The sequence below is a fragment of the Dufourea novaeangliae genome, unplaced genomic scaffold (genome assembly GCF_001272555.1).
Source record: "Dufourea novaeangliae isolate 0120121106 unplaced genomic scaffold, ASM127255v1 scaffold21, whole genome shotgun sequence".
In the NCBI taxonomy this organism is placed as follows: Eukaryota; Metazoa; Arthropoda; class Insecta; order Hymenoptera; family Halictidae; genus Dufourea; species Dufourea novaeangliae.
In genome coordinates, this window is record NW_015373910.1 from 6,371,650 (window position 1) to 6,396,707 (window position 25,058).

The following is a 25,058-nucleotide window of genomic DNA, read 5'->3' on the forward strand; positions in this document are numbered from 1 at the left end:
TCGCGAAATAATGGAAACGTGATTGTTAGATCAGTAATTATTGATAACTACAGTGTATATAATATGTTCGTGAAGGCAGTAAATGGTTCCTGATTATTTATACGTGTAATAATAATTCTGATATATATGAACTTTCTCAGTTTTAGAATGTTCATTTCAGAATTTCATATCTTAATATTGGATCAGCGATTTATGTATTTGCCGTTATTCCAACCTCGAGTAACCGGAGATTGGTGAATGACTAACAGAGAAGAAAGTTTCACTGTTACTTTTAAACATAGAACCGGCTGCACGTAAACAGACCTCGTCTATGACAGTATCGCGAATATCCATTGATCCGTGTGTTCTGTAGACACTCGACTTATGTGACCCAAACTTGGCTCTACCGTAGTGTTTCTCAACCACGAAGTGATATAAGCTGTTTGAGTTTAAATTTCCATTGTTACACGCTATTACAAACTCTCTTGAAAGGACCATTATTCAATAAAGCTTACAAGTATACTGCGGATGTTTACGCAAATATAGATTTTTGTTGACTAAATAACAAAGACAAGAATGAAATGAAATTTTTTCTTTGCCTTGTCAAGGTTTCTATAAGATTCAACAGAAGAACCTCGGTAAATATTATCAAAATTATAACGGTACTGTGTTCCAGACAATCGTCTGCGCGATAAATGCATAAAATCCGTGGTCTACTTAGAAGTCAATTAACAGCTACAAGTATACACAGTGACTCACACATTTGTCCATGAAAATCAATTTTCCTAGACCTCGTCTATACTTTGCCAGTGCTCCACTTCCAAACCAGAGAAGTGAACATACACCTGGCAAATCATTCTCTACAATTGATCATGCAAGCAAAACAATATTCCAATCTGAAGAAACAAAAAATACCACTCCAAAGTACACTTAAGTTTCTGTCCCATTATCGCACCGAAAATCCAGCTCACCCCTGATTGTTAAAAATAACACGAACCTACCGTCCATGATGTCCATGATGTATATGTGTGTATCCTCGGGTTGTAGGAGGCTCGTATTCCTATATCTGTCGCAATCCCCCCGTGGTATCCTCGCGTCGGTGGTGGTTCAGGTGCGATCGAACACCAGGGGGTTCCGCGTGCATCGCGTGTGTCACCGGGGCCTTGGTCCCACGGTTGTCCCCTCCTCGCTCAGCAGCAACGGGCCAGCATTTTCGGCCTTATTCCCGTCGGCGGGGGTGGTGGGGGGCCCCCGTACACGCGGGACCGTGGAGGCACGCGCAGCTGCGCCGTCGTTGATGGGAAAACGTTACCCGACCACCGCGCAGAAAAGCAGCCGGGACGCGCAACGGAGCGCCGAGTAACACTGTCTCTGGTACACGATCGTGAGTTCTTCGGCCCCGTTCGTTCACGAGAGGCTACGTAATCGCTTTCGTGTACCGGCGATCCGCTCGGAACCGCCGCAAGCTGATTGGCCGAAACCGTTTTCTTATCAGCCGACGATTCCGTCCGCGGGAATCAATCCTCGTTGTCGCGAACCGACGACCCCGGTTATCGGCACGATCTACCGATCTCCGGCGGAACTCTGGAAACAGTACGTTCATATCGATTTGAATGATTTTCAAATGGGAATCGACGATTTCTGGAACTGAATTTGTTCAGTATGGAGTGTATACGTTGCCTGTGAAAGATAAGGGACAGTTAGAATTCAATTATCGGCACGATTTACTGATTTTCGGCGGAGCTCTTGAGGACTAGGTAGTTCCATATCGATTTGACTGATTTCCAAATGGGAATCGGTGATTTGTGGGATAGATATGGTCGAGGTTGGATGTATATACGTTGCCTGTAAAAGATTAGAAACTATCAGAATTCATTTGTAGACACGATATACCGATCTGTGGCGGAGCTATGGAACACTACGTTCATATCGATTTGACCGATTTTCCAACGGGAATCGGCGATTTCTAGAACGGAGACAGTTCAGCATGGAGTATTCATAAGTGGCTGTATGTAACGAACAGGCCCGGTTTCCTGAGTTGAGGAAGTGAATCGATTCTGTAATTGATCAATTTCGATTTCTGTAATAGATCGATGTGGCGTGGTATCTTGAGGATGGATAATTGGCTGTATGGTTAATAATTAATGACGGGATCAGTGACTGAGTCTACTGGCGATACAGTCGGGAGTCATCTAGATAGATGCGGATGATTGAACAGCGAAACTAGTGCGTTGATAGGATTCTATGATAAAGCTGAATTGCAAGAGGGTTTCCCTAGTTGAAAATTTAAGCTTACATTTCTGAATACTTTCCGATCGATTTCTATCGATTAGGGTGAACGTCTGGGTGTCCCATGGAATGAGGTAAAATTGGTTCGAATCCCGAAATTTTCTGGAAAAGTCTGACACACTGATGTCTGGGGACTGGCTTATCTGAAATCGTTATTATACGGTGTGGAATGAGTTATACGAGAACTGTTTCAGTGTAAGCAGAAACTAATGACTTTTCAGGTGAATAAATGAAACTGAAATACAGGGTGATACTGAATTAGGGTTACAAAATCAACAGCCACAACTTTTCTTAGAGAAAAAGTTCCAATAAGCACGAGTTCAAAATTCATTTGTTTCCAAAACATAGATACTTACAGGTAGAACATCGTTTCACGGCTGAACATCCGATATGGCCGCCATTGTAGTATTTTTTTAATTGTCTTTTGAAAATAGAATTTTCTGCACTGTTTATTACCTTCGTATAGTTGTAGGTTTCACTGTTGCGTCTTTATTAAAGGAGAAAGTATTGCGGTAGTCTCGTTGCTTCCAATCGCCGCCCACTGCGTTCCGTCAGTCCTCTTCTCGCGATCTTTCCTGTTTTCACTTCAGGTTGACCGTGCTCTTAATTGCTTTATTTGCATTCCACCTTGTACACCTATGGCACGATTTGCCAAGTCCGCGAATCGGACGCTTGATGAATGTCTACGTTCATCGACGAGTTCCTTTCTCTTTTAGGCACGTTTTCGATTCACGGTCGAAGGAAATCGGCGCGATGATGCGTCCAAGTGTCTGTTTGCTACTACGGATTATCTGGCTGTTGTACAGATTTTCTATTATTAGTGATAAACAGCGCTGATTGTGAACTGTGGTAGAATGAAAGGAATCCTAGGATCAGGGACATCTAGCACGTGTGAAGATGATTCATCTTTTGATGCACTACGCTCTTTTACGAGTGATCATAAAAATTCGAATTAGGTAGTAATTTTACCTGCTATTCTTGTCGTTCGCTGATCATGGTAGTGTACGTGTAACGCAATTAAAAGAATCCATAAAAACCGTTTGAAATTAGTCAGGGCATGTATGTCAACTAGGACGTGTTTATCTAATCTCTGTCACATATTTGTAGAATGATCGTTCATTCCTGAGATCGAGAAAATCCAATTGTTTGTTTATCACAGGCTGTGTATAATTAATCAACGTATGCGTCAGTGTCTGACAGGTGTCAAAGTATTTCCAAGCATGTTGGGTGCCTTAATCTAAGCGTTTGACAAGTGTCCAAGTATTTCAAAGTATGTTTTGTGTACCTGAGTGTAGATATTTGAATAATTTTGTAAAGATCGTGGACAATTTATTGGAATCCTAGGATCGAGGAATCGTTTGGAGCCGTAGTGATACAGAAATCTATTCCGTAAGTGCATTTCGAAGGTATCGTGCCGACTCTTCATTTATTCTCTACGAGACAATGGATACACAGTGTATACTTTAAAGCAGTCAACAAGATAAAAGAAAAAATAAAACGCCTGCGGACGTTTGATAATAGTTTGCGAGAGTTAAGGAGTGGTTATAAATGGACGTAAATTCCTTTATTAGACGCGCGAGTAACTTAAATAATTAATTAATAATAATAATAATTAAATATATATTAGAATTTCATCTCTCTCTCTTTCTCTCTCTCTTCCATTAAGAAGTCAATATCTCCCTGACGCATCCGTTTTTTATCCTTGCGTCCAATCCGAGTGAAACCAATCGAACAATTTCCACCGCAGCTCCTCGACAATAACATATATTATAACATTTTTCATAGAACAATACGAAACAGAAGCATCATCCTTTCTTATTTCTTTTCATCCAAAGCAAATGAGAAAACGTACGAATCGTCTCTATTTACAAGTGGTTCATGTATCTCAGTCACCGAACTGAACGGAAACGATCAAACTACAGACTGGACTAGGCTGAATTGAATGATCAAACGACAAAAGAAACGGTCTCGTACGATGCCGACAGAGGTTCTCATATAAACCAAATAATGTCTTCTATTAACCCTGACCAGGCTGACCATCGAAAAATGTCAGTCAGCCACACGCGTTTCCTTCCGCGAGAGAAAACGTCTTCCGACTGATCAGAAATCTTTCTTCTTATCCTTGTCCACGAGACCGTTGTCGTGATAGCTAATCTCCTGGCCGGCGACCGCCGGGTGAAGATAATGCGGCTCCACGTCGATCTTCTCTTTCACATCGGAGTCCAGAACCATCGAATGATGGGGTCCTCGATGTAGCACCGTCGTCGTTGGATGATGCTGTTGTTGCTGTTGTTGTTGCTGCTGTTGCTTCCCATTAGGCTGATGTTGATGCTGATGTTGGTGCTGATGCGATTGCTGTCTCTCCTCTTCCTGGCTGTACTTCTTCAACAGGTCCCTCAGATTGTCCAGGTTGATGTCTTCTTCGAACTTGGAGAACAGCTCCTTGGCACCCGATTCCGTGAGCTGCTCGGTGTCCTTTAGCTTCTGGTAGAGCTGCATGAACCTTTCGTTCGCCTGTACTCCATCCCTGGTAGTGTTCTTCGAGGCGTTCAAATTGGGATTCAACAATAGATCTGGCGTTTCGTGGACGATATTCACGTTCTTGTCCAGGTTCTCCTTTGTCAGGGATTGAAGCAGGGTGTTGTAGTCCGGTTTGATCCTGGATGTTTCCATGCAGGAGCTGCATGAACAGTTGGTGATTATTTGGACCTTCTTCTGCACGGTGATCGGATTGTTCTCTTCGTCCTTGCAGTCCAGCGTCACCTGGAACGTTTGAGTAATCAATGAGCAAAGGAACGTTGAACACTTTGCTCGTTTTTCTTCATCAACTCGTGGGATCTAAATAGTGAATCATCACGATATACGGATTTAGACACCACCGCATCAATTTACCGTGTGCCAGACGCTGTCGAGGGGTTGACAGGAGTCGCAGTACGGTCTGATCAGGTCACCAGGCGCGGACGGTTCGCTGTGCGGCACCATATACGAGAAACAAGCCCCGACGCAAACGTTGTTGTCCAATTCCTGCGAGGAACACTGGGGCCAGGCGACCACCTGCTTGATGGGGGTTGTCTTGCACCAGCTGTGCTTGTCCGGGTACAGTACGATGTTGTGGACCTTGAAGAACGAAATCACGGGCAACGTCATTCCAGGAGGAAAACCGAACAGCTAGGGAAAGTGTGACAGTGTCGAGGTAAAGATCGATTAACCTTGTGCTCTCGGTGCGCAAGAAGAAGGGTCGACTGGACTAGCAGCAGGATCGCCACCGTCAGATGACACGTCGATCCCATGATCCCCCTGAAACAATACAAGGAGACGGAGAGAGAGAGAGGGTATCCAAATCTTTCCAACTGATCGACGATCGCTATGAAATAGTCTCAGGTAAGAAAAGCCAATGCCGTCTAACCGCGGGACCAAAAACTTTCTCTTCAGTTCAGGTGTACAGGGGGTGTTGCAGGGGGAGGGGGGACAAGTGGAGTACGTTGGAAGAATTTCGCGATTGCGATTCGAGGCGCGGCGTGTACGGTGTGCACGTGTGCAACGCGTACTCGCCAGTCCCCACCCTGCATGAATGAAAGTCGTGGGTAGCGATGGGTCCAAGTTACATTATAAGACATCGTGAAATCTTTATGATACATCTACTGTTCCTGATATAGAATATGCAGGAATTTTTAACGTCACGTTAACACCTGTATGAAAAATTGTATTTATAGTTGTCAAATGTAAGTAATTCGATATTGACATGAGCGTAGCCAGGGGGCAGGGTCACTTGCTTCTTGCTCCTCCCTAGAGGGAGAAAAATGGCATTTGCCCTATCCTAGGGGGAAAAAATGGATCCAGCCCTTCAAAGGAGAACAATATTATATTAACTGATATTTTGTATGTAAAATTAAATCTAAGATTCATTTAAAATAGTATTACGGAATTTGCTTTGAGATCAATTTTGCCCCAACCCCTGACTTACCCATTTGTTCACCATAATTTTAGCTGATCCCGCATTACATGCTCCAAAATCAAACAATTATTTCCCCGTAAAAATAGTTACAAATTACAAGGTTCCATCCGTGATAACGAATCGTCGGGAAATATGTAATTTTCAGAAAATATCATAGTCAAATGGTATCTACTCGAACACCAAACCTTCAGTAAATCCCAGAAGTGAACGAATCATTTCCTTCTCATGGTATTCGTGAAATCGGACGGGACTAGGTTCGGCAATGAACTCGATTGATATTCATAAGTACATATTGGAGTTGGTCCCATCGCTAGCGTTGGGTCTCGAGGTGTGCGCCTCGAGGTCTCCGGTTCGACGACCGTCTGAAATTACGTCACCGAGATTTGTCGTGGTGCCGCTCTTCTCTCGGGGCACCTCTTTTCTTTCCTTTCTTTTTTCTCTCTCTCGCGTTTCGTCGCGTGAATTTTGTTTAAGGCGAGCCCGCCGTATGTATAAAGGGGCTCGTAAACGCGACGGGGCCCGAACGGTCTTGTGTCCTCGAGCTAACACGGGGTTAATAGAGCGAGACAGAGGGATGGGAAGGGGGGGGGGTTAGGCCCAGAGTATCGGCGACGACGCGACCGGTGGTGGACTTCATTCATAAATCGTCAGCCCGATTCCCCGATTCCTCGACGAGAAACCGGGATGCTCGAGTTTTAAAGTCGTCCCAAGATTTCGAGATAACGGAATTCCCGCGTGGCCCTCTCTCGGGATCACAGGAGAGAGGAGAGACTTTCACGGTGGATGTCCCCACGGTCATAAATAGCGGCGGATTTAGGGTACGAGGCTTGAATACGGGATGCACTCCTCTTCCGGCGGTATATACGAAGCTACTTCGGGGTCGGAGTGTAAAGAACCTGAGGATTTTTCACATCGTGGATAGAACGAAAGTTGTGTTCTTGCTGGTTTCGGGAACACGATCGTCACGAATCGGGAATAATTCATGACGGGAATGTATTATTACGTGGATTCATCCGGTTGGCAATTTAAATTTGGAATTGTTCAGGGCATATGTAATTGTTGGGATTAATATTCAGGAGGAGTTGTCTGTAGAGAAATGTTGGAAAATTATTAAATGAAAGGAGGAATCCAGTGCAGGAAGGAACTATACCAAGATATATTGAGAAATTAGATTTTTGTTAATTCTGGCACATCTTGGTGTCTAGCTAGAAAAGGTGGTTCAAATACAGGCTAGGGTCTGAATATGGACTAGTTGAAAGTACAGGGTCATATTAGGTGCTTCACCCCTAGCAAGAATAGTGTAACTACAACTTAAGAAAAAAAAACAAACATGTTTTAGATACATTGAAGTGTTACATCTTAAAAATCCTCAACAGGTATGGCAATAAGTCCTGAAGTAAAACTGCTAGCCTATATTTAGACTACCTCTACTGTTGTAGTATAGTTCCCTCTTGCACTGGCCTCCTCAAATAATACTGGTTGTACGATTACATTAAATAAAATTTGTGTTTTCTTCACAAATTAATGAAAAGATTTATAGATTTAAAAAAAGATTCATCGACCCCCTCAACTATTTACATATCCATGGACGGAGTGCATAATATCTTCTCAATTAGCGTGTCCAAGTGGAACATGTTCGTTTACGTTGACGATGCAATCGGTAATGAAGCAATAATACCGCAACAGCGAGGGAAAAGGACCGAAGGGAGGTTAGTATACATATACAGGACCGGTCGGATCGATGGCGACGGAAAAAAGCGTCAATCTCATCGTACGATCTTTCTTGATCCTTCGGAGATCACCGCTGAACAAGTGGCACGAAACGACAAGGTAAAAGGATGTGCAGGTCCAATTACGAGAGCTCCGGGCCCTTTTTTCGGGGGGGTGGGGTGGGCCTAAAAATCCTCCGGATCCGTTTAACTGCGGAGCATCGGGAACCCTCCGTGCATCCTTCCTTTCAGTCCTTTAGGAATTCACTTTGTCGTTTGGACTCGCGAGTTGAATTCCTGACAACAGAAGGAATCTCGTCCCTCCCCGGACAATTGGTCCCCGGTATTTCCAGGAGAGGATCAACTTTTCGTTCCCCTCCGATGCATTTCAATTCCGATCTCCCTGGGCCCTTTTCTTCTTCTTCTTCTTCGTCGTCGTCGTCCACGTCGTCGTCGTATCCTCTCCTTCATCCGCCACTTCATTCGTGGAACCTTTTTCTTCGATGGCCGGTGGCTTTCGTTCGACTTTATTCTCACGCGGTCGAGCCCTCCCTTCTTCGTTTCTTATTCCGACTGTTCCAAGAAGCACGGAAGCCGTCGTTCCCCGCGAGAAGAAATCCGATCACAAATCGAAAAATGATATCGGGGCGGATCTGTTTTTTTTTTTTTTTTTTTTGCGAAATTGCTCCAGTGATACCGATGATAACTCGGAGGACGATAGCGGGGAAGCGCGTGGCGAGAGACTCGTTGTGAAACAAAGGCACGCTCGCGCGTAGATAAGGGACAGACGCGTGCTTTGCAGCTCGATCGAATTACGCGGAACTCAGGGAAAAATGGTGGGACGATTCATTAATGGTTTGAGTCAGCTACTTCTCTAGAGGTGTAAAACTATCCTTCCACACGTGGTGTTTCTAGTCTTATCCAAATTATAAGTATTCAAAGTTGGAGAACGATAACGATATTTATAGAATGATCCTGGGTAACGAAGAAGGATCAACGATATTTTAATTTCAGTTTTGGAGAGGACTAATATGTACGAAAAAAACATTGACGTTTCACTAATAGCTTCTTACAACCACACGGCAAATTAGCGTAAACACAGGATAGTCTGAAAATTAGTGCTCTCGGCCGATTCTTGTTGAATCACCCTGTACGTGCCAGCTAGGGGGGGAAGGGGTGTGCGTGACTACACCGGCCCCGACCGCCCATCTCATTTCCACGAGCGGAGATTTGAATGACCGAGTAGGACACTACAGGGACGTACTTAATCCGGATGAGTCTCACGACTTACAATAAGTACCACTTCATCCTTGCTATCTAAACCGACGATCCCCTGGCTTCATCACCCTCTGAACGAGCAGAGAAAGGATTAATAAAATGTCAAGCTGAAATTTCCGGTAAACCGATTATCAATTCTTCATTTTATTTAGAAACATCCTCCACCTGTCTATATAAACGTAAATTTGGTACTATTGATACTATTATACACAGTGACCCCCTAAAAATAATTTCTGTTGTTCTACCAAAGAGGTTATATGTACGGACCACAGTGGCGGGAAGATATTCTCATTTAAATTCGTAATATCTGTTTAACAGTTTCGCACGGCGCGATCAGAATATTATCGAAAACACCTTCAATTTCTCTGAACGATGGATCAGGTGAGGCATAGTGGAACCGTTTAACGTTGTACCGAATGGATACGGCCCTGGTGGGGTCGCAGCCAGAAGTCCAAAGCTCTTTGTTGCTGCGCCACCTTCTCTTCTCGCCTCTGGGTCCGTGTCGGTGGCGTGGAGGACCTCCGGTCCACCTCCTTCTCTTACCTTCTTCCTCTCTCAGTCCCTTTCCTTCGATTTGCTCGTGTCGTCCGTGAACGAGAGACGAAGACAGAGATGCTGCTCGACGGGGCCGAGGTAGCGGGCGCGAGAGAGACAGAGGGAAAGACAGAAAGCGTTCAAAGAGCGAGATGGTAAAGGGTCCTGCGCCCAGCCGCGAGATTAATTTGATTTTCAACCAAATTTGACGCGCCCCCGAGCCTAGGCGGGCCGGCACAAAGGGCGCCGGCGATCTGTGTGCACGCCACGGAACGGAATCCGTTCGTTTGGTCGCCGCTGCCCAACCCCCACGGGACCATTTAAAAAAGGCGCGGAATTAAAATCCGTCCACCCCGGGACCAAAGAGAGGAGAGCTTAACACCTCGCCGTGAGGGTCCCCGCGGACGTGACGCGTCGACGTCGTGGCGGTTCCAGGAAGCCAGCTAATAGGAATTCATATTTCACCACGGGACTTTTACCTATGGCGAGAAAGAGAGAGAATTATGTATGGCGAAACTGGACGACAGGGGTGGGAGGAAGAACGTGCAGAGAGTCTAAAGGAACCGTACCTTCCAGTGATTTAGGGACCATTCTGACTGGCTGGTGCCAGCCTCTTTTGACTACGATCAATTAGGCTGGAAAATGATTTAACGATCCTGATTTGGAAAAGATTATATTGGAGGAGACTGTTCCGATGATTAAAGAAGACCAGGGTTGAATGATAATGAAGAAGGATAAAGGTAGGAAGAATATATGAAAGTTCAAGGTATGTTTGAACCGGAGTTCATACGGCCCTGACGCGCTCGGGTGCATGAGATACGTTCATGATCTCTTTCGCCGGTGTACTTAGACGCCGAGGGAAAGGGAAGAAAAGGAACACCGAGGAGGTAGAAACCGAGAGGAAGAAGAAGAAACGGCTAGATGGTTCGAGGTTCTCGACCAATGGTAGCGTCGGTGAATAGGTACTGGTTCGAGCACGTGGTACCCGCAGCTGTGTACTAGTTTCTCCTCGCTCGATCACCTTCGCCGTGCTTTATCTACGCGTAACCATATCTGGCTAGAATCGTCTGTGGTGCACAGCACGATCGTTGTTCCTTTTTGAAATTCCATTCGAGACGTGGGTAAGAACGGTGTGGTACACGAAGAGAACTCGATGATTATTTCTTATGTTCCAAGAGAAAAATTCGGTATGTTACTGCAGGAATAAAACAGATCATTCGTATGACATTACTTTTGAAAAATTTAACAGCAAGTACCATTGATATAATCGGGTCGGTACGTATGTACATATAAACGAGAGAACCTGATGTCTTCGAGTATCCGCGCGCCTGGCAAAATCGTTTTATACCGTGAAATTCTCCGTCACGCATCCCGACGCTGACGAAGGTCATGACGAGGAGTAGGAGGGCCCAAAGGATGACCGATCGCCATTCTAGATTAGAGGGATCATTTTCGCGAGCGCAATACATTCTCCCCTATTTTAATGAGAAATCCCCTATCTCTCGATTTGGTCTAGCCCAATTTCGTATTTTGCGACCGTCCTTTGCTCCTCTTTTCTTCCCTTTTTATTTTGTTCCTGGCAATACGGTGCCGTGGCCGAACTAATAGGGGGCCCGGGCAGGGTGAGGGTCCAGGAAGGGGAGCAAAATAAAAGAGAGAGGAATCGCCTAAAGGGGATAGGGTGCGCAGAACGCGCCCAGAAGCAAGACAGGGGAACGGACGGATGGGGCCCCGCGGGCGAGATGAAGCGAAATGAAAGATCGAGAGGGTCCAAGAAAAGAAGAAGAAGAAGAAGAAGACGAAGAGAAAGATAGAGAGAAAAAAAAGGAGTTTGCCAACAGCACCGGAGGATGCCCCGAAAACACGCTGGACGTGTGGCGCCATCTCGGCTCCTTTTTTTTCTTCCTCCTTCACCGCCACTCTCCGCACACCCCCCGTACTTGTTCCTCGTGCTTTTGTTACTTCGCCCATACTAATTCTTCGCGAGCTGCACGGCGTGCCCGGAGTGCGTGGGGAGAAATCAGCCGGCGTGGAGGGGGGCACGGGCCCCGGAGGAGCTGGAAGGGGCCCTTGTGCATCGGGCAGTGTCGGATTAAGCTGCTTTCGCACCCTCTCTTCGTTCCACGATTAGATCGCGATTTTAAGCCCGCCGAAATTTCGACACCGGCCCCGCGTGACCGAGTGGTTCGACGTTTTCGGACCCTCGATCATCCGCGACTGCACAACTGGTGTAATCGAGACACCAGGGGTCCGTGAAATTGAATCGGTGATTAAGATTGTTTCTTTTGCGAAATCGTCATACCTTTCAATATTTCGATTCTTAGGCAACATATGTTCTTAATTTTTTATTGAGAAACGTTACCATATTTCGTCCCGATCTATCGGAATATAAAGTCAACACATTCGCGTATAAATAATGTTTGCTCTGCTACCAAGAAATCGAGAAATACGAAATGTTTAAGTCTTTGATAACGGTCGTGTGAAGGAATATGTGTGTTCAAAAATTCGATGCAACGAGAATGTTACAAATCAGAAAATCCGCCGTGGTTCGGGACGGTCTCAAATTTTTTTTCAATCGAATACCCCCCGAATCAAAATTAAACATACCGGCGAGGCTGGAGGGGGCAAAAAGGAGTAGGGAGCTGGTGTGTACACTGCTTTAAGAATTCTCTCCCGGTGTGGTTGCCCCGCCAACAGCCGCGGACCACATACCTGCAAACGAACGTTCTTAAAAGGGAGGGCAGAGCCCAAGAACAGGTCGTTAAAATGTAATGACATTGTTGTTTTTAATGCTCGCCTCTTTAAAACGGGCCCTTTCGTCTTCCTCGAGCCTGGCCGCTACTTCAGACGCTACTAGCTTTCTCATTCTCTCTTCCCTATATCTTCCCTGTCCTCTAACGAGAGAAGAGGAAAAAAAAGGAAGAAAGAAAGGAAGGCAACCGCGAGCTCTACCCCCCTCCGTCTTCTTTGATCCGATTTTCTCGTCCTTCCCCTTTTGAAAAGCGAATCCCCTCCTCTCGAAGATCCGTGACAGAAAGAAATCGATCGAGAAGCAAAAACGAATCGAATAGAGGGGAACCACTCACGGGGGCCCTTTATCTCGACCGATTTCACAACCTATACGGTCGCTAGGTGTCTTTCTCACCGGACGGAAGAGTCGGGCAATTTGTACTTGGTTCTTTTAATGATCTTTTCTAGCAAACGATAACCCCGTTACCTGAACGAGCCGCCGCGAACGCTATACACACAACGGCCGCGAGATGACACAGCTACTTCGGGACCGGTGTTGACCTCACGGATATCGGTATCAAGTGTCATGGACCCCCTTTGGAACGCCTCAATTTTTCATAGTTCGTTACAGGCCACACACCGGTCGAGGAATGTTCCCAGAAGGGAGGGGAAGAACGGTCCAAGCGACGACGTTGATGTTAAACACGAACTGAGGTCGCCGCCGTTCGGACAACGTGTCAAATTTGCTTGTTTGTTCTTTTTTTTAAATGTTACTTTTTCAATGGTGCGCAGAGAGAGACAGAAGGGAGCAGAGAGAGAGAGAGAGAGAGAGAGGTAACCAAACGACTTAATGAAAGGTTGAAGACACCAATTAAACCTCGGTGGTATTATTGTCCATTTTCTGCGGTCCAATTACACGGGAGGCGCGAACATGGTCGCATTAGCGGGGAGTTGGTTCCAAGTCTCGGTTCGGTAACGCGGACTACCTGCAGCATTAAAAAGCAAGCGCACCGTAAGATGCAATTAAGTGGCGGACCCCGTTCTCTTTCGGTGGGGAGAAATGAGACCGGTTAATGATATTACGGGATGTTTACAGGATGAAGTAACCTGTTCAACAATGGTTACTCGGAGTTTCAGTATGCCCAGGGAGTATTCCTTCGCAAAACCATCGTGATTAGTCAGTTAAATATATAAATCCTCCGTTGGGAAAAAAAGAAGAAGCGTCTTGGTGTGTCGGATCTCGCGTGATTCCCCTCCGAGACGGGATGGATATGCATATTTTCGTCGGATATTTCTCGGATTAGCCAATTAACCGCGCGCACAGTGGCCACAAGTCGGACCCAGTCGCGAAAGGTCTTCATTAGAAAGGAACCCGATGGCGAGTCGGCTACCGCGCAACGGTTTCACCATGGAGGTTAACTGTTAAGAGTCTAAGAAGAGCTATCATTAACTCGAAGAATAGGGTCTGGGTATATTAGGATTGGTGGGGCAAAACGTTTTGGATAGGGTGCTTCTGAACTATTTAGCCGCGTAGTCCCTGTCCCCTTGGCCCCCACCGGTCGTCTGTCCGCCACTTTCTAAGAGGCCCTGTGATCATCGTCGCGACTCGGCTCAGCTGGTGTAAACTTTCGTTCGCTTTGAGGTGGACCACCGGGGAAAATGACCCCCCTTCGGGTGTTCGAACAATGAACTTGGAAACCAAACAATGTCTCTGTACTCACTAGTCTTGCGACCATCATCACTTTCCTACAGACCAGAAATCGCTTCCTGATGGATCATGGATGCAAACTCTATCGGTCAAAAAGTAGCTACATCATCCAGGGGCAAACCTATCATCGTCGAAGGCACTGTCAAAGTCCATGGGTCCAGAATAATTACTATCGTCTCGTATCTACGGTTACGTGGTGTATCCTCGGTAGAAAATCCACGCGAGAATGTCGATGATTCGTGATCGAATCTCGGGCAATGTGGAAGGCTTGTTACTGTACACGTATGTATCACGGTCTGGCAACTCTGGCGGCAGATCTCGAGCCGCCGATCCAGCGTACGGCGGCAGCCTTGGCTTTTCTGAAGAAACTGTCACTCACCTCCGTGTACGTCAGCGACGTCGCGAACTACGCACCACTCTAGAATATGCCGTGGAACGAAAACAAGTAAAACAAGTACGATTGGACGAACGTAACGCGATTTCTTCGCCGACGACGTTGTGTGTATCGTCTCGCTCGGCCGCGGACTTCACTCCGGTGCCCAGCCTTCCGGATGGATCTCTTCCGCTGTCCCGGCAGCGGAGACTACCTCGGGGGAAGGGGATCCAGGGCGACGGCGGGGGGGATCGATCTGCGCGCGACAAATATGACGAACGGTTTTGCCTCGAAAACACGGGGATCCGATATGAGGCTGAGCCGAACCGAGCTGAGCTGAACACGAAACTGTGCTGCCGATCTCTCGTGTTCCGTTCTCCTCCTCCTCCTCCTCCTCTTGCTCCACCTCCACCACCACCACACCGGAGTCTCCTTCAGCTCCTCCTTCTACTCGGTACGTTCGGTTCCGCACCGTTCCCGTTCCGTTCTCTCTCTTTCTCCGTCTCCCAGTTTCTCCAGGTATCCTCGTGGAAACAGAAAGAGAAAGGATCACTCACCGAACAAGCAACGATGATGGGGAAGGGGGTGAGGGGGAGGGAGATCAACGGTAAGCAAGAGAGATCTTTGACTACCTCTACAACGACGACGACGACGACGTCGCGTGTACTGTAAAAAGCAAGATCGCCCGAGGCCTTACACCTCGAACCAGTAAAACTTGTCGTACGTTACTGCTGAAGTGCGCTGGTCGCGAGCTCTCTGCCTCCTCTCTGGCCAGTTTTCGCCGCCGCCGTAACCGTCACCTCGATACCACGATGATAGAAAGGATTTCGGGGGGCATACCCGGAGGAGGAAATCTGGCCCAGTTATCGGCAATCCACAAGGAATCGTTATCGTCGACTACAAATGCCCTGTGGAAGCTGGAAGAGGAGAATATTACCGACTGCTGTTACGTTGACAAGCGTTCCAGGATGAAGAATGAAAGTAGAAGCGATAGTTCTGTAGCAAATTTATTTCGATCGTTACTCAATATTCGAGCGACGTTTCAGGAGTACCGTGTCTCTCGTCCAGTCGGCTTTGGTTTCAGCGACAAATACACCCAGAACATCTTTCTCCGTCGAAGGTCGAACAACGTCACCGCCACGTACGTCACGTTTATGGTAATCGCGCACGTAAGCATTAGACACTATAAGGTCCTTTCGGATTTTCCGTTTTAACACACCAAGTCTTCAGATCATTGTCCTAGCGTCGTCGTCAGACTTGATCGACGCTGACATCGAAACGATTTTCCGCAGGATTGGCCTCGTAGTGGGTCAACCCTGGGACAGTTTGCCTGACACCAGCGACAATAGGGCCGAGATCATTGTTCAGGTATTCCCTGAACCGCAGGCACTTCTCCTTGGTGTTGATATCGTTAGAGCTCCCCCAAATGATGAGACCGTCCGCGCCGAGATCCAAGATCTTCCGGAGAGTGGCCTCAAGATCAGCCTGCGAAGATAAATCCATTTTGAGGCACCAGCGCCGAGAACGTTATCAGGTGACGCATCTTCTTTTTTCCTTTCTTTCTATCCTCTTCTCAAAACGAAACGGACTAACCTTATTCAAATAGGTATCCCTGTGATCCTGGTACTTGTACCAGTAATAGGGTAGGACCCTTTTCCTGGGTGTCGTCTCTTTCGCTATTCTGAGAGCCTCTTTCACCCGGCCACCGACGAGGCCGACTCTTTGACTGTTGGCCAGGCTCTGACGCAAGTACACCGATGGCAGTAGCACGTCCTCCAACTCGAACAGCCACGACATTCTGAGGCAGAGGAACAAGGATGCTAACTGCATTGTTGTTTGCTTATCGGGACAGATTAGATAAGTCGGATGAAACTGGAAATAATTTAAATTTTCAACGAGATCCATGACATTGACCGAGTTAAAATTGATCTTGACAAGTGATTCGTAATCTCGTTACGCACGGTTCTCGAGGTACCTCGATGATGGAACCGGAGCATAGCGGTTACTTCGTGGAAGGTGTTATCCACGCGGATGAAAGTGAAACGGTACAATTGATTTTGGTAGATCGATCATCTAAGGGCTATCGATCAGGCTTGCTTCGATGTGGAAAGCCTACATAAATCTATCAACGATATGCCACGAATATTCTAACCCCCCTGGGAAAAGCGATTCGAAATGGGACATTAAACTCTCATGATCGCCATACTTATCGTTCTCCAGCATCGCCGTCTCGTCGCACTGGGAACTCGGCTGGTTCGGTGTCAGATTGTAGCAATAGGGATAAGCGTAGTAACCCCAACTGGCGAATGGTCTGATCTGCTTGGCAGCTTTCAGTGTGTCTTCCATGAAAAGTTTCCCGTACTTCTCGAAGCTCCGTTTCGCCTCCTGCTCCACGCTCCGACTGTTCCAGAACGGATGCTGTTTCCGTACGATCTCTATAGAGAAGTCTTTGTACAGCTGGAGGGAAGCCCAATTCTGACGAAAGATTGGTCGCCAACTCTCGAAATCGATCACCCCCACACCGTGAAACGATTCGTCCGGGATCTGATTGATTAAATGCTCCCGAAAGACCTCGAGATGCTTGGTGAGGTTACCTTCTTGGGGAACACCGCCGTTTCTCGGTACCACGTTCCCTGAAGAATTATTCAAAGCTCTGTGTCTTTCTTTATTGTCTATATAAATCATAGGTAAGATAAACCAATATTTGTTTTACCGTTCGAATCTTTCAGCAACGCCGGGAACATCCCTGGATCGTAGAGAATCGCGATCTTATCGCCACGAAACTCGTCCATCGCGTTCTGAAGAATTCCATACTTCTGGGACACCTCTTCGAACCGTAGCCCGTACTTGTGACACATGAACGTGGGCACGTTCCAGTATACGTAGAACCCCTGTCGTTCCTCGTTTCTCGGGGTGGTGGTGACTGGACGGAAGCTGACAAGGAGAAACACGAGGTGTTAGCCGGCCGAGTCGTGTGAGCGCGGCCAATGACACGAATTAGATAAGATATTTTCAGTTCCTGAACTTGAACGCTTTATGGGTATTTCAGGACCCAGCGGGCAACGGTTGCCAACACGTTCGTCGTTGTCTTCGAGAACTGTGTACAATGTTTTACGATTGATTTACGTTTCCAGACAGAGAAGGAAGAAATAAGAATGAAGAATCTGTTAACTACCCAAATAGGAAGCCATTGACGAAAGGCACAGGGGCCAGCAGGAACAACACCAAAAGTACCATTTTTTTGTCGTCTCGACTAATAGGAACATGAACCGAGAGGGTAGTTTTCACTGACAACTGTCCGACGACGAAGTAACACGAACTGGTCACCCGGCCGGTTTATTATTGATCCCTTCTGGTTGTTAGGACCGGATGATTTCACGTTCACGATCACCCCCGACGCCAGTTCCTCGTTGAATAGACGCCGACGACGATGGGTACAACAGCGGTGCGACTGAATTCCGCTCGATTTCAGGCCACTATTTATTCCACATCGTGTGTCTCGTGTTCCCCACCTACGTGCTCGTCAGCGCTTCGTGCTGTTATCTTGCTCCGGGTATTGTTCGGTGATTTCTCGTTTCCGTTTTTTCTTCCTCATCTTTTTTTTCTCCTATTGCCTCGCGTAAAAGGGCATCACGCGTTAGCGATCAATCTTCCCGAGAGACGATCGGAGTGCATTGGGCCCGCAAACGCGGGTGAAGCAAGTTGGGAAATCGATACAGCTGCCTGGACCAAAGGATCACCTTGATCCGAGGGTCTCCCGTCGAGGATGACTGACAATGGTGTGTATATGTACCTTTTAAAACGGAGGAGCTTCACCTGGCAACGCAGTCACGATCGCCCGTATCTGTGAGCTGACGAAACTTCCTCAAGGATAAAATGCGGTTTCTGCGGTGTGTTTCCAGTTGGATGGATATACACGTTTCCCTGGAGTGTCTGTTCCTGGTACTTCGTCATTTCGATGATTTGTGGAATATCGATACGTTGGACATTTCTGTTGTATTTGAACAGGTTCTATCCATCGATGGATCTTGCGTAATTAGGTATAATTGAGAGCCATGGATAAGTGTTTTGTACACGGATGAGCCATATTTTTATTATTGACTTCTTAATTCAACGTTGTCTGCTGGCTTGCCCAATGCCAGCACCAGGTAATTAGTTATTATCGAAGTAGGAAAAAATCGTATGCGTATTTTCCGAAGGACGTGTTCCGATATCACGAGATAAATGATCTTGCGTAAAGTTCTCGGAAAGTGCATTCTAACTGCCCGCCAATTTTGTAATTGTTCCACGGCCGATCTGCATTTGAGAATGATTAATGTACCGCACGAAACCGAGCGGCAATCTATCGAGCCCCGTCGGTAATGAATTGTACCCTTTTAATCTTAACGACCGAATTGATTAGGTGAAACACTTTTACAAGGGTGCTTTAACAACCTTTCGTGAGCTTCTATTTCACGCTTTAAGATAACAGGCCGATACCGACCAAGGTGACAATAAACTCGACTTTTCGCCGTTAATCATACTTACGCTGGGAATTATAGATAAACACTTTCAGGGGCTTTACGCTCGTCCGTACTGTATCTACGAGAAACCACAAAATCTGGACTTTTCCTCGAAGGGATGAGACTGAAACAGGTATGGTCGTGTACTAAATGTTAATAGAACTTATTGATCGATTAAATCGTTTGTTAAAAGCACTGATCCACATTCAGCCCCTATACTTAGACGAAGTATGGAAATATCTGCTGTTTTAATCGCTACAGGGCCATCGTTTCGCGGCTGTTATCTTGCGGAGGCCTTGCATGTCGCTGGTGCGTGTATTGTGTGTTAAATATTGATCTGCAGCAACGGTTACGAAGACCTCGACTCGCATTAAATGCGTACCATTGGACCTACCGAAGGTATGGTATGCCGTGCGTGATGTTCGTCGAGGGAAATCAGCCGTAAAAATCCAGTCGAGATTGTCTTCCGGAAGAACGTGAACAATCTGAAACATACAATCTTTTGTCGAGCGTACACCTCAAAGAAGAAACGACCGTCACATAATCGTAAATTACTGTTGATACTAAAGTCAGAACAACGGTGCTTCCCTTAATGACAGTCCTTAGAAACAGGTTTATTTCTGTGTCTTTTTGGTCCCATCGCTATCTAATCGGCGCCGGAAGCGGGACCCTTGTTACGCAACGACTTTCGAAAGTACCGGAAAGGAAAGGTGGCGTTAAAACGACTGATCTCAGGAACGGGATGGTTACTCTTTTGGTCGTTGGTGAGGGACGCGTGAAACACAATCAGTCGGAACTTTATTCGGAACGACGGTTACAAAGTGAAAGTAAAACTTATTGGCGAACTTGTGAATCAGGGGTGAACCAGGAGGGTAAACAAACACAGGCTTACTTTCGACCTCGCTTTATTTAAACTCTTCCACTCTCACTTCGGCATACTTTTGCGACCTATTTAATCAAGAAGATGCTGAAGGGATAGCCTGGGAATAATCCAGGGGTTACGTACAATAGCTTCCAGGAGCGTTTATTGAAAACTGTGAATGCCTTTCGCGGCCGATGCACCACCAACAGGAGAGAAAACTTCCCTCAGCTGCGTGGGTTCTGCAAATTACTAATGTACGATATTTATCTACATTGCTCGAGTCACGCACATACGTATATACACGCGCGCTGCGCAAGCATATTCCGATCTCGACCTTGACCTAACGTCATGAGCCCGAGTGATGGCGGAGACAAGGATGAGTTCCGCAGAACCGGCGGATCCAATGGCGAATCCCGGTTTGATTCAAGGAGTTATCGATTTCCCCCTTGTGCGTCGAATTGTACACCGGACACTCCATCGATGGAAACGTCGTGGTTGTACTTGCTCCCGTTTCAGCGTCATTCATCTTCTTTCCTAATTAGTCCCGTATCGTTCGTCCCCATTTTTTTTTTGTTATACCATTTACCCATTTGGTAAGCTTGCACGTGCGAAATTGTGTTTTATTTCGAGACAACGATTCGTTGAACTAGACCTCTACTGGAGCACCAAACCGATCTTCCCGGGTGTCATGCTGGGGCAACGCCAGTTGTACAAGTAATATTGGAGATTCCCGTCACCTATGCCGAACTTCAGGGGTTCTAGGAATTCCTTGTTATCCATGAGGTCCAACGCGTTAAACACGTCGAAGCCGAGCTGAAAAGATCAGGTATACAATGTTTACTTCTGTATAATGGTAAACGAAAGACGTGCTACTTACATTACGCGCCGATATCAAAGCGTCTGTCATGAGATCTAGCCATGGAGTTACAGTGGACACGTTGTAGAAACTGTACGCAGCCCTTAGAGTCTTGTGGATTAAGTGATGCATTACAGAACTTGGCAATGTGTAGTAACTAACCATGTCAGTGATTTTACCATCGTTCTCCACTACAAAACTGTTAATAATCCCGTTTTGCGGGAGGAACCAGTGTCGGAATTCTTCGATTGAAAAGATTGGTGCCAAATCAAACTTTTCCAGATACTGAAAGTAGAGTTACGTCAATTGTATACTTGAGCCTTTCTACTTTCTATTTCTGTTATTACACTCCTGCAATGATTATTACTTCAGTCAATATTTTGTGAGCCTGCGGTATGTCTGCTTCGACCAGTTTCCTAAATCCTGGTACTTTCGTATTTTCTGGCAGTTTGTATAGTTTTAAGGTTCTCTGCATTGTCATGTTACGAGACAAGTGGGAGAACTTGATGTCAATTAGTTTCTTTGGATTAAGAGAACGATGCCAATACCTATAGCAATGATTCGAATGTTAAATAAGTGAAAGTATTGGCACCTGTTACGCGACTTGACTAGTCGATACAGCTACACACCTGCATGTTGCTATTGGTTTTGGCAATACAACACCAGCAGTATACACAGCCTGAAATATACCTTGCAGATTAACTCTCCTAGTTATTTCACGTATTAAGACTGGCGCGACCCTTTTCGATCTCAACTTCTTATGCACGCACAGGAAGTTAATTTCCACCATTTTCTGAGTGCTAAAATATTGCTTGTGTTAGACCACGGGGAATACATTATTACAAAATATCCAAAACCTACTGGTTGTAGACACGTAGATTAGCTGGAATAGCGGAAATAAAACCGACTAGACGTCCGCTTTTAGTGACTCGTACCCCACAGTGCCATTCTTTGCACCATCCAGGGGGTTGCAATGCCCTAAAATATTGTTATATACAGTCTATGGTCCTAAAATCACATTCGAGACTGACGTATTGTTAAGAGACTAATAATTTCCGGCAGCGGATAGGATTCACGATGTCAGTACGTGACCCACGTGCTAAGTCCTCTACTAGATGGGTAAGATATTACATGTCTATTCTCCTGGGTTATCGGTCTCGAATGTGTTAATTCCTATGTTTATCTATCGTCTATTTTATTTACCACTTCAAAAAGTTTGGTGGATAATCAAATCTAAACATAGCATCGTCATCCTCCACGTAATTTTCAGCCAACAAAGTGTATAATTCAGATAAAACTAAAGGATCATCCAGATTTAGAGTGTCCCACTGAAAATCAGCTGGCAATGAATAAGGCTCTGCCCTTATAGATGTTTTATCAGGTTCAATAGGTTCATTTTTTACAATCTTTTCATCTGTGTAGAATTGACAACACAACCATATGAGTATCAAATGATCTTAGTGCTAAAATAAATTATGCCGACTCATTTACCCATTTTTGGTACTGGCTGTGTGCTCCAAAATTGATAAGGCTTTTGCATAGCTTCCTCCTGAGTCTTGGCAGGCTTCTGTTGCATATTGAACACTTCCATAGCCATTTGTATATCTTTTATCGAAATATTACATGTGCTATGCATTTCATGCTCGTCCCTATGACCTGCGTGGTCATGGTTTTCACTAGTGGCATGTACCACCTCATTCTTCTTCTTACGATTTCTCTTTTTTGAACTGCATTGTAAACAATTTATTATTACTACTTTACATAGTAACAATAAAAGAAGTTTAACACATGCACACAGACATGCTGACAGCACAACAAGAAATGATAATGCAAGCGAAGAAGAGTACAGTTTAGGTATTTAAAACAGACAAGGTTTAAAGGCAACAGAAACGAATGATGTTAACAAATACATAACCAAATGTCTCCTAAATTATTTATGAAGGTATTGCAGTTTGAAGTGCATGCACAGTAGGTTACTAAAATGCAGAAACGTGATTTTATACTCCTGACGTATTTTACAATGTTTAGACACAAACACACTAGACCCTTTATTTAATTCAAGTTCATAGAAGCACACAACCATTGACAATTACGAAACGAACACAGAGAAACGATCACGAGTCGTGCCTACAGAACTGCCGGCCGTCCATCACTCCCACAGATAGTGTATCAGAGAAAAAACATTTTCCACTCGTACCGATAGAAAACTGAACAGCAAATGTTCACTGTCTATTGAAGAAATATTCACATACCTTTTTGACTTCCCATCTTTTTCGTGAATCTCATCCTTCTTAGCCTCTCGTTCCACGACTTGACTCTTTTCCTCCATTTTAATATAGATTTTGACAAAGCGCATGCGCCGGACATGGTGGCTCCGTCTGGCAAATTTAAACGGAAAGATGATTGGTCACGTGACCGTGAGCTGATGGCCATTGCTTCGAAAAGGTGTCTCTGCGTCGGTGAGTACAATTTTATAGAATTTTATAGTAATAATCGGTTTATTATGTTATTGATCATGTGGGATGGTTTCTTTATACAACAAAGAACACAAAGCAATTAAAGTTTTCGATGATCAAAGTAATTTGGCAAAGAATTTTTAACAAATGTTCACGGTGGTCCGTTACCGTTAGAACCGTTCGAGAAACGCGCGTAGAGCGTCTTAGGTCATTAATGTTAAAACGTTTTTCAGTCGTAAATTGTAACTGCTGAGCACATAAATTGTTAAATAAATGTTCCTTTATGGGTGTTGTAAAGAAATTATGCATTCTAGGTCGTGGGTGCATGGTTCTTCACGAAAAACTTTTCAGGAAATTTTGTGCTCCACCGAAAGTTTGAAAAGGAGGCGGCAGAAAAATGGCGGAACGTACTTCGTGGGTGATATTGGCGGTCATCGTTTTTAAAAATGTCGTGGCCAAGGGGCATCAAAGTAAGTAAGAATGGATAATATAATTTATTTTTGTTATGAAATTGCATGCTTTATATTTGTCAATGTATTTTGAGGCTAATATAACATACGAAATATCTTTTTCTGTCAAAAGTTATACGAAAATCTCTGTTATTATATAACATTTGTTCATAATTTTAATTCTGAGGTTAGCAACATGATTTTGGTAAGAAATACATAAATAGCGAATGAAAGATATAAAAGCAAACGAAGTTTAATATTTCAATTATAAAGTAGAGCTACTTATCATTAATTATTTGATTATTGATATTTGAAGAAACTTTAGCGCATTTTTATTTTGATGTCGTGGAATGACCAACAACGACAATTTCGACATATTAATGCAGTTAATATCGTAAAAAATTATTATACATAACATAATTATTATCATCAACTTGCATTGGTAAATGATTTGGAGTATAATTTAAATATTGGAAAAGGGTCTTACGTATGCAATTAGACTGCGTATGTTTATGCACTTATAGAACGCTCAACTGTGGAAAATATATCACAATAAAAACTATAATAAAAACATCCATAGAAGAAATAAATTGTATGTAGGTACGCATAGCATATACTAGAATACGAATAACATTGAAGTATCTTGAATAATTACTAACAAATCTTTCACTGTATCTTCAACTTAATAATATTCTTAGAAGATAAAAGCTTTATTTGTCAACCTACATAAACATTCGCAGTCCGGTAATAATCACAGATCTTAAGATCAGAAGAAAATCCATGAAATGGCAGTCTGACAAGTATAGTTTTCTTTATTTCATTACCAACAATGTTCTTACATCATCCTGCCGAAACAATGTATAGTTTCTATATCATAATATATCCATTTCATTCATTTATTCGTTTAAACGTGTATATAATTGTTAGTGATCGTAATAGCAATAAATAGTCTGTAGTAGGCGAGTCCGTAGGTATGTAAACAGCTTTTAGGTACGCGTAATTCCAGTTTATCGATAATTCAAACCAATGTTCGCGCGTCGTGCTCGCCTGATTCGCGATTTGCATATCTGTTTGCGAAACTTCCGCAATAGGAGCGAACTCGTGACTCGGCTGCGCGCGAACTCTTTTTCCCCGTCTCGTGAGACTCGTTACCGACAATAACCGAACGTCCTCGTTTCTGCTCGAACGATAAGATACGAGCGGAAAATTGATCTCGGTGAAACGTTGCTTTTCGGCGCGCGGCTGTTCTCCTTTTGAAGTTTCGCGGAGGATCGAGTGCCTCCAAGAGGTGGGGTTGCGAGATGAGCTCTAAGACATAGTTTTAAATAAACCCGCGACCAAGTTGAGCAAGAGTTCGTTCGAACGAGAATTATGGTGC

At 44.9% G+C, this 25,058-nt stretch overlaps 3 protein-coding genes across 3 annotated transcripts; all 3 read right to left on the bottom strand.

Annotated features, from left to right (window-relative positions):
- Window positions 1–4,363: 4,363 nt before the first annotated feature.
- Window positions 4,364–14,678, bottom strand: LOC107194064 (cyclin-dependent kinase 8-like). The gene is made up of 4 exons (XM_015583629.1): window positions 14,562–14,678; window positions 5,478–5,565; window positions 5,161–5,385; window positions 4,364–5,031 (listed from the first exon to the last, which is right to left on the bottom strand). Exons 2-4 carry the CDS (start codon window positions 5,556–5,558, stop codon window positions 4,369–4,371), a joined length of 969 nt encoding a protein of 322 aa, XP_015439115.1. The 5' UTR covers window positions 5,559–5,565; window positions 14,562–14,678; the 3' UTR covers window positions 4,364–4,368.
- An 878-nt stretch (window positions 14,679–15,556) lies between these two features.
- Window positions 15,557–17,792, bottom strand: LOC107193947 (hyaluronidase-like). The gene is made up of 5 exons (XM_015583487.1): window positions 17,731–17,792; window positions 17,269–17,489; window positions 16,762–17,188; window positions 16,149–16,353; window positions 15,557–16,040 (listed from the first exon to the last, which is right to left on the bottom strand). The coding sequence occupies exons 1-5, from the start codon at window positions 17,790–17,792 to the stop codon at window positions 15,807–15,809; spliced, it is 1,149 nt and encodes a 382-aa protein (XP_015438973.1). The 3' UTR covers window positions 15,557–15,806.
- A 2,127-nt stretch (window positions 17,793–19,919) lies between these two features.
- LOC107194048 (glycylpeptide N-tetradecanoyltransferase 1) lies at window positions 19,920–23,131 on the bottom strand. Its single transcript, XM_015583613.1, has 8 exons — window positions 23,028–23,131; window positions 22,267–22,502; window positions 21,979–22,189; window positions 21,637–21,753; window positions 21,405–21,575; window positions 21,143–21,323; window positions 20,797–21,060; window positions 19,920–20,732 (listed from the first exon to the last, which is right to left on the bottom strand). Exons 1-8 carry the CDS (start codon window positions 23,129–23,131, stop codon window positions 20,574–20,576), a joined length of 1,443 nt encoding a protein of 480 aa, XP_015439099.1. The 3' UTR covers window positions 19,920–20,573.
- Between the last annotated feature and the right edge of the window lie 1,927 nt (window positions 23,132–25,058).